The 9,891-nt window shown below is 44.0% G+C and overlaps 1 protein-coding gene across 1 annotated transcript in view; it reads left to right on the top strand.

Annotated features, from left to right (window-relative positions):
- Positions 1–285: 285 nt before the first annotated feature.
- The window catches only part of GNS (glucosamine (N-acetyl)-6-sulfatase), a 21,073-nt gene continuing 11,467 nt past the window's right edge, over positions 286–9,891 (top strand). The window contains exons 1-6 of the mRNA XM_086748760.1: positions 286–525; positions 1,135–1,194; positions 1,881–2,087; positions 3,665–3,730; positions 4,143–4,241; positions 6,717–6,884. Of these exons, the coding sequence (XP_086604886.1) occupies positions 385–525; positions 1,135–1,194; positions 1,881–2,087; positions 3,665–3,730; positions 4,143–4,241; positions 6,717–6,884 (741 nt within the window). The 5' untranslated portion in view covers positions 286–384. The remainder of the gene's footprint in view (positions 526–1,134; positions 1,195–1,880; positions 2,088–3,664; positions 3,731–4,142; positions 4,242–6,716; positions 6,885–9,891) is intronic.

Genomic DNA, 9,891 nt, shown 5'->3' with positions numbered 1-9,891 from the left:
CCTCGCACGGAGCGCACTGTGTCGCCCGACGGCGGGGGGCAGCTCCCGCTCACAGGGCGCGGCGGGGGACGGGGGTGGGGCCTCGAGGGACCGCCCCCCGCCTCCATGGCAACGGCTTCAGTGGGCGGGGCCATGCCGGAGCGGGCGGAGCCAACTGGAGACGGCTCGAGGGGGCGGGGCCGCTCCTCGTCTCGGTGGAGGCCGCCCGCGCCACGTGACCCCGCCCCGCCGGCCCCCCCGCCGCTCTCACGGGTCATATGCCGGGGGCGGGGCGGGCCCGCGCGCTGCTCTTCGGGGCTCCGCGCTCAGGCCGGTCGCGCCTCCCGTCGCGGTACCGGTTCCCTTCGTCCCTGTGTCCGGCGGCCCCTTCCGCCCGTCCCCGCCATGTCCCCCGCCGCCGTGGCCCGGGGGCTGGCGCTGGCCGCCCTGCTGGTGCTGAGCCCGGCGGGAGCAGCCCGGCAGGCGCGGAGGCCCAACGTGGTGCTCATCCTCACCGACGACCAGGACGTCTGCCTGGGCGGCATGGTAACCCCGCCGCTCCCGCGGGCCCGCCCGTCAGGGGAGCGGGCAAGCGCGGGGGGTGTGCGTGGGGACCGAGAGGCCCCGGCTGCGGGCTGGGGGTACCCGGGGGAGGGTGGCGAGGGCCCGGCGTGAGGCAGGGGTCGCCCTGGCCGCAGAGGAGGCCCGAGGCGACAGCGGCGCTGCCGGGGCTCGGCCTGCAGCCGGGGCCGGGGTCTCTCTCCGCGGCCTCGGGACGAGTCGCACCGAGATGGGGCGAGCCCGTGGCGGCCCGAGGCTGCGGAAGGCAGCAGCATCATGGGTGAATCTCCTCGGGTGAGCGAGGCGGCTCCAGCAAGGCACCCGGCTTTAAGCGGGTGGTGGCTGGGGCTTCCTGAGCGCAGGCTCTGCAGCCGCAGGTGGTCCCTGAGAACTCCCCGTCCTCCTGCTCGCTGGGCTCCTTGCGTAACTGCCGCGGTCACATGCGGCCCCGGCAAAAGGCACTTGGCCTGGCCTGCCTGGGTGATGCCTGAGAACCGCGGCAGTGGGCCTTCTTTCAGGTACTCCTGCAACTCTGCAGCTTTATCTAACGTGCTTACGGTTTTAGCTGATTGCGGTTTGGTGCCTTTCTTCCAGACCCCCCTGAAGAAGACTAATGCTCTCATTGCGCAGATGGGAATAACCTTCCTGAACGCAGTAAGTGTTTACATTGACTCTCTGAGCTTCTCAGGAATGCACCTTTGTGTACTCTGTGTCTTAGGTCATCTAAAATCTCAGAACTCATAGTAGTTTTATGAGGTCTGTACATATCTGTGGGTTTCTTAAATTCAATCTCTACCTACTTTTAGGTCTCAAAATGAACATAGCTCAAGGTCATGCTCAAAATCTGAGAGAGAGAGTTTCACTTCCTAAAAGTACTTGTGCTAACTTCCTTAAACTATCAAGTAAAACTGGGTAATCTGAATATTTTTATTGCGAACTGAGAAGCGTTAGAAGATGCTACTTAAAACTTTCAGCTTCATTCATGCTGAAAACCCGCTTAACTCTTTTCATATTCTAATGTATTGCCATGGCTAAAATAACAGAGTGAATCAACTGGCAAACAATTTTTTAATGGAAACTTGCTGCTGTATAAGACTCGCATCTAATCTGGAGCGAGGAAGTTGAAGGACATAATGCTGCAGAAATGTAAAACGAGTTTCGTGTGCAGCTTTTCAGTAGTGAAAATACTTGGGATGTAATTCTGTGTGTCCAGAGAGGAGTATGCGTTAATGTTGGTGAACTTTTTAATCAACCTATTAGCTGATATTTCAAAGCTATGAATTTTGAGAAAAAGCTGTTTTACAGTGTTAATCTTTTATCTCTTTATCCTGTCTTTCCAGTATGTTCCCAGTGCACTTTGCTGTCCCAGTCGCGCTAGTATTTTAACAGGAAAATATCCACATAATCATCATGTTGTCAATAACACTCTGGAAGGAAACTGTAGCAGCAAGTTATGGCAGAAGATTCAAGAACCTTACACCTTCCCTGCGCTGCTCAAATCTATGTGTGGTTATCAGACGTTCTTTGCTGGAAAGTATTTGAATGAGGTATTTTGTGATTGTTTTTTACTGTGATGCGCTTAATCACATTTGTCCACCTTTCTAAAACATTCAGTGATTTTTAATTTTTTTTATACTTGTAGCTGATAGTGGGCCCCCAAAATGTTTAAAATGGTGTTACTTGGATGAACAGTTCTCTTTGCTGAGAGGAAATGAGATAAATACGATGCAAAGTTAAAGTCTTTAACTTAACCTGGTTAAAATCAGGTTCTGTAGGTGCCTGAATGCTTTTTAAAAGTTAATTTTCAAAGGGTAATGGAATACAAAGGGGTTTTTAATATGTTCAGATGTGTTAATTTTTAGAGATGATAATTTTAATGATTAGGGGAAATGGATAGATGATTGGCATGTGGTATTGAAGAGCACCATCAAGCTAGTGCTAGACCAGGCACAATTTTAGAGTAATGTTAAATAAAAAAAATCATTTTGTCTCAATATTCCTGAATTATATATCCCCTTGAATCAGAGGACTATTTTCTTTTTAGCAGTTAATATGGTATTTTAAATATTAAATGTTCACTGAGGCAAATTTGTTGGGATCACAGATATTATCAGAGCTCTTTACAAAGGTTACTCAACATTTATTATTTAATCACTCGCATGTGTGTACTTTTGGTTTTTTTTCTGTTTTTAACTAAGTTGTGGTTTGCCATTATTTATGGTAAGCTGTAAAATTCAGTGCTGAAAGCTCTAAGATCAGATGTTCCTCTTGTGTGATGGAATTGTGTTTGGAGCTCGATAAGTTACAGGGCACTTAACGACATTATTTTCCTTACATCTCTTGGTGGAAAATGTTGGTGGTGTAACAGAATAACAGTGAATTTTCATAGCCAGGCGCAAATTTGTTTCTACTGATGTTACGGAAGCAAGTAGGGGAAGGGAAATTTATCTGACTTCCTCTGAGCATCCCTTGACTCAGCATAGTCTCCCGTCCCTGCAGTTAGGCGACCAGTGTAGATGGGAGAGGGCATCCCTGAGAAGATCCATTGTGTTGCTCTGAGGCACCCTCTGTTTTGAGTTTGGCTCTGAATCAGCAGATACTTTCCTTTTTTTGCTGGCTTAAAGGCTAGTTGTTGTAGATCATTTGGCACTGAGGTGACAAGAGGCTAGCATTGCTTAAAGTTCGCACCTCTTCAGGGGAGGATGGTAGAGGCCATTGGTTGATGTGAAATTTTCTTTAGTATCTTGTGAACTGTTATCACAAAGCCTAAGAGTGTCTTGTTGCATGCATGTTTTGATCATCTCTCAGTGCTTGATGGTGTTCTCTATGTTCTCCAGGATCTCTGCATATTTTCATGTGCAGAGTAGAACAGGGAGTAAAACTTTATTGGTGAATGCCAAGCTTTCAGTTACTGTCTTTCTGGTTATTTAACCCTGGTTTCTTTAACAGGCTATACATGTGTGTTTATATGCATATATTTTCTTTTTTTTTTTTTCCATTCTGAAATTGAATTTGGCTTAATGTGGTTTCTGACTAGTGTTGAATAAAGCACACAAATATGAAACATAATTTATAGCTTTTATTCATCGTAATTGCAACTGAGTCATGGTCTGTCTTTTTTCAGTATGGAGCAGAGGATGCAGGGGGAGTAGGTCATGTTCCTCCTGGATGGAGTTTTTGGTATGCTTTGGTACGTGATCATTCTTTTTTTAAAAAATACTTAATTTTAGTTGCTTTGTAATCCAACTCGTGTTGTAACTTTATTGGTCATGAAAGAGCAGGCAAGAAGCATCTAACAACTTAATGCAAATTTTCTTCCCTTTTTTCTCTATTACCTATCAGATCATTGGCTTTCACAAAGGCTACTCCTGCTGAGGTGCCTGGGGAAATACCCTGACTTGTAATGGCAAAGCAGTGTGAGACAGCACTAAAATAAGTTTTGTTGCTGGAGACTAGTTTTGAGAGTTCTTGCTGTGTCCTTATGACAATTGCGTATAACCTGTTTGACAAATGCTTGTTGGCAGTTCTTTTTTTATTATCTCAGCTAATCAGTGTACGTGTTAACTTTGTACAAATGTGCATGTGACTTTTATTTTTCGCAGGAGAAAAATTCCAAGTACTACAACTATACTCTCTCAGTAAATGGCAAAGCACGAAGGCATGGAGAGAACTACAGTGTAGATTATCTGACAGACGTACTGGTAAGGAATTTTGCAACATCTGTGTTACAGAGACTGCTTATGACCAGATAATACCTCACGCTGGGGGCTTGGAGAAGGGTGGGGATGATAACTTGTTAGGATGCATTAGTTAATAAATGCATAATTGTGCTGTCGTGATGGTGGGTGGGTATTAATCAGCAGAGCAAGGTTCTGGATATATTTGGAAGTTACAAGTTTGCATGTACGAGCTGTGGAAATGAAGGGGATTCCAACTGCCCGTTTGCTAGCCAGTAACCTCACTGAGAGGTTAATACTGACTGCTGTGGTCCATGAAGAACACGATGCATGTAGGGAATGACTTAAATTTCTTCATAGAAGGATGTGTTTCATCACAATACACAGTTTCTGTAACAGATTAACTGGGCCAAGATTTCAGTGGGAAGTTAAGCATGTAAAAATAACTTTACACCATGTTTTGTTTGTTAGATATTGTGATGTGTTAGTATCTTGTAATCTCTAACTAGTCAAACTGGTAACTTGGAAATATTGAAGGCTAATCGATCCTCTATAGTGTGTGAGGGCAATGTGGACTGTCCCAAAATGTGTAGCTGACTAGGGGAGTCTTTAGCCTCTTTACCCTCTTAAGGTAAAGAGAGATAACAAAGATATTGGATACTTAAAGGGAAGTTGGAAGAGTTACTTCAGCTCTCTTGAGGCCCTGTTTAGCAAATGGGATTAGCTTGGAGGGCTTTTTCTGGGGAGTGGGAAAGTGTTCCCCCCGCCTGCCAAGCTAGAGTCTTAATTTGACGTGCTGTAAGAGTGTGTGAGTTGTAGTGCTGGGAGCTCGCATGCAGCACTTAGGAAAATTCTTCTCTGAGAAGTCCCCTGGTGCAGTGAATTTGCAGTTTGCCATTGAGACCCTGGTGAGTTTCATTCCAGTGTGTTCTTGAATGTAGACAGCTGCTTACAAGGAACAGAACTGACTGATGTTTCTTAGGGTACTGAACAGCTGTCTGATTAAATTTAGATTTACACTGTCTAAAGCTAGATTGGAATTGATAAGCCAGAAGTGGGACTATCCTATTATTGGCATTGTACTGGTCTCTTTTTGATCCTTCAGCAGCTCATAAGCATTTTGAGCATCAGGTCATTGCTGTATAAACCTCTTACCTGTGGTGTGTTACCTATTTATACAGCGTATTATGATTTTTCAGTGTGTTGCATTCTACCTTCTGCCTGTAGTTACCAAATATGTATTCAGCATGTTGGAGCTAGTGTTTGGGTTTAATTTACTCGATGAGCAGTGCATGGCATGCCTGCACTGCCAAGTGTGCAGTAATAGAGGACCGCCAGGAACCAGAGTAAACTGCTTATGCAAAGTTCCTGTGTTGCTTGATGTGATGCACAAGCTTTCTTGTCCTGAGTAAGGACATCTGGGTACTTAAGTCTGGTGTTAAGAATCTGAACACTTGGATCTGTCTGCTGCAGTCCTGACGTGTTGCAGTTTAAGCTCCTAACAAATATCTAAGTTGACGACCTCTGTGAATTTACCTAAATCTTACTGGTTTCTGAACCATGTTTTTGAACTTCTCATAGTTCTTACCCTCTGTGTCTCTGCTGTCATGTAACTGAAGTCAGTGCCACTTGCTTAGATGTACAAGTTAGGAGCAAGGAAGAGGAGGGAATTCCTAGTGTATTGTTTCTTCTAGAGAAAGAAAAGGATATCCAAAATGGGGTATACTAATCAGACAGGAAAGGAAAATGCTGCAAGATTTGACTAGTAAAGAACTCATCAACAAGTAATACCTTTGAAACTTTAATTTCAGAGGCTGACCAGGGGAAGGCCAAAATGGAACTCACAATCTTTTCTAACTTGCTACTTGAAATTGTGTTTAGGCTAAAACGAAAATGAAAGTGCAGTGAAGTGGTGTGAGTGAGTGGAGTTTGGCACTGTACTTCACTAGAGCTTCCAGCTTCACCAGCAGAAATGTCACGCCGCTTAGGAAACTAGGAGCTTGCTACAGAATGAGCCTACGCTATAAACAATGGGGCTGAAAAACTTTTTCAGATCTGTCAGTACTTCTGAAGACAATTGAAACTGCTAAACTGGGATCTGTCAGGCAGGAGATGGCATGTGAGAGCCTCAGACTCAGACTGTGTTAAAGCAAGCTCCAGTTTTACTTCATGAAAGCAGAGTTTAGGTGGATTTTGTTGATACTTGGAATAAGCACAAACTTTTGATGAGGTTTCAAGGTCTAAATAATGCAAAGATCTGAAGTAGAAAGCCATTCAGAGATGTGGGACAAATCGTTTGTTTAACATGAACCCTTGTGATTTTTATTTTTTTTTTTATCATGAGCTGCTGTTCTGGACACTTCTAGATGAGCAAGCAATAAGTTTCTGAATTAGTTTAAATGTTCCCAGTACTACCAAGCTCTAAATAAGTTATGAATGTCCAGTTTGGATTTTTCCTTTGGAGGTATGACTTTTCCTCTCTGACAAAACTGTTCACAGGCCAACATGTCATTGGACTTCTTGGAGTATAAATCTAATTTCGAACCTTTCTTTATGATGATCTCAACCCCAGCGCCGCACTCCCCTTGGACAGCTGCTCCACAGTATACAAAGCGCTTTCAGAATGTCAGTGCACCAAGAAACAGCAATTTTAATATTCATGGCAAGGTAAGCTAACTAGCAAGAATCTGTGTAGATTATTCTACTAGTTTGGGAGTGCACTAGGCAATGACACTAAGTTGCATATTAAGTTTAAAAAGTGAGAAGAATAGGCTAATACCATGATTACTGGTTATTTAGTTATGTTAATCAGCCTTTCAGGGTAAGATAAGTTTATTGTGACTTTGAGACTTTTGCGTACCAATATCTTGTAAATGGAAAAAAATGTAGTGGCCAAAATAAGGCAGTACAGTGGAATTATGCTTAATAAATGGAAAAAATGTTAGTTCCTTGTCCAATTTCTGGACTGTTCTGAAGCTCTTGAAATGTTCTTTCATTGCTCTTGGCATATTCAGGAGGACACAAGTGATGTGCAGTACAAAGGCTCAGGCGAAGAACAGGGAGAGAGCCCTGTCTTCCTACGCACATCTGCTCGTGTGGGTGGATGGTCCATTATTTGAGCTCAGGGCAAGGCTGCCCCTAGTTGCTGAGCATGTCACGCTAACCAGAGGACTTCATGAAATCATGAACCATAGGGCCCAGGGTCACTGAGGACTTTGAGAACTTTCCTTTCATTTGTTGAAATAACCTGTAACCAGCATTGCTGAGCCTAATGTTACAAACTTGCAGGCGTCCTTGTGACAGGGCAGCACTTTCCACTGCCAGTAAACTTGGCCAAATACGGTCTAGCTCAGACTAATCCACTGCTACTTACTCTGCCAATAAGGGAAAGTGAAAGTCACAAACAGTTAATCTGGTGAAATATTTAACTTACAGAGGTTTTGTATTTTTCATTCAACTAGTTTAAAATCTAGAACTTGCTACTGTTCCATGTTCAACTGATTAACTTCAAGATTTGCTTCTAATCTTAAGAGATACCATTGCCAAAATGCCTATGTGGAGCCCAGTGATACCTCTTCTAAGGTCACTGTGACTTGTGTAGTACAGGATGAAACTTGGTTTTTAACTGAGTATTGTAGCTTGCAAAATGACCATGTGCTTATCAGCATTATATAAAAACATGGCTGAAGGGGGAGAAAAGGGCTGCAGGCAGTAACGAATACTTCAGCCCAACCTGTTAAGTTTCGATCTAGGGAGTGGGAATCAGACTTTTTTTTTCCTCCATAAAAGGATCCCTAACTCTGTCTTAGACTCCATTACTGTAATAACTGAATGCTTTTAAAATAGTGAGCCAGAAATAACTTGACTAGCCAAGTCAGCAGCTAGCCAAAAAATACAATGTGGGAGTTCCCTTATGTGGAGCAAAAGCTCTGCGTACGCCTATATAACACAAAGCAAAGTGACAGACTTTCTTAATGTTTGGTAGTTAATATCTGTGGACACAGCAGTTTTACTAGGTTTCACAATAGGAACAGACTAGCATTACCTTTCTTCCTAGACACAACATAGCTGCGATCATTAACAGTATGCATTTCTGTAATTGGCAGTGTTGTGGTCTTGAAGCCTAACTCTTCTTTGAGCTTCGCTGTTTTCTAGGGCACGCACAACTCCTGCAATAGCAATAGACATGTACGGAGGCTCAGACCCTCGAGTCACTGATGTTGTAATGCTTGCTAGACAGTCTTGCATTGTACAGTCTTGATTCCTAAATTAATGTTGCCTAGCTTCCTTATACAGTATGAGGGCAAGGGCTACTAAATGAAGCCATCTAGGCAGAAGCTCTGCACTAAAGCCAGGAATTAAGTTGTTGTCAGACTCTGGCCAGTGATGTGCACTTTAATTTCTGCTTAGGATCCTCAGCTATGAACTATATCAAGTGGTAGGTGGCTGTGCAGTATCGCAGGCAGGACTATTGATAGCCCAGATGAGTGGCTATCACTCAGCCATTCTGAGAGATAAGCTAATCAGAAGCTGGTCAAGATATGTGTTGGGTATTTCCCTTGCATGCAGTGTTTTGGGTTTTTTTTTCTGCAAGATCAGAGCACAGCAGTGTCCAGATTCTGCTGGCAAGGTACAGTCTGCTGTCTCAGGGTCTCCTAAAGTTTTTTTGAGAATGGGACATAGGGTGGCAGCAGGATTGGTGGACAGCTTTGTGTGTAACTGGTGAAAGAGACTTGACAGAGATTGACAGAGAAGCAGATTTGAAAACTCTGAGTCAGTGTGAAGTTTATTGAAATCCATAAAGGTGCTTAGGTGCTGTGTGAAGTTCTTGAAACTTCAGAGAATGGTAGGGAGTACAAAATACTCCAGAAATGAGGAAGATTCTACTGCACTAAGTGACTTATCTGCTTGACTTACCCAGCATGGTTGCGCCTTCTGGAGGGCCTCTTCGAAGCCCACCTCTTGTGAAAGGTGGCTGGTGCACAGGTGACATTACCAGCTTCTTTGTTCTCCAAAGAACTTTTGCTGAGCTGGGGATGGGGATTGTGATGTTTTTCCTTTTTCCTCTCTCAACCAACACACAAGTCCTAGATGTTCGATCTTGATTATGATGTGTTTTCTTGCTGAGATAGACTTAGCATCTCTCCAGAGAATTGTTTTACAGCTACTGTAAAAGAGAGATCTGAACACAACTGAATTAAAATAAACTGGACATGGTATTAAGTCTCCATGCCAAAAATCTTTCCTTCAGTCAGCAAGAACAGAAAACAGGGGAACAGAATAATTGCAGGAGATGAGTCACCTTGTTGTGAGTCCCGAAAGCCTGAGCCTGTTCAGTCATTCGCTTGTGACAGGAGGGAAACTGCATAATGAGAGGCTCTATGGAGAGGAGTGACCAACTAAATACAGGCTGAGGGTGATGAGTGGGTCATCTCTGACCTACTAAATGAAAAAGTGTGAAGCTGCATTACATGACTTTCTCCTTTATTCTGCTTGCCACTAACCTGCAGGTTGCTCACAACAGACCTTCCCATGTATTTGTACAGCAGCTGATCCAGTTCAGACTGGTGCTTTGGGATGTGGGAGTATCACTTTTTGTATGAGTTAGATCATCTCTGTCACTTTGGGGAGATGGGTGAGGGGAGAAAGGGAGAAGCTGTTTTTGAAAGTTGAG

The sequence above is a fragment of the Chlamydotis macqueenii genome, chromosome 1 (assembly GCF_036417535.1).
Source record: "Chlamydotis macqueenii isolate bChlMac1 chromosome 1, bChlMac1.mat, whole genome shotgun sequence".
Classification (NCBI taxonomy): Eukaryota; Metazoa; Chordata; class Aves; order Otidiformes; family Otididae; genus Chlamydotis; species Chlamydotis macqueenii.
The sequence above is the reverse complement of the archived record's forward strand: the minus strand, read 5'-3'. Positions and strand labels throughout refer to the sequence as shown.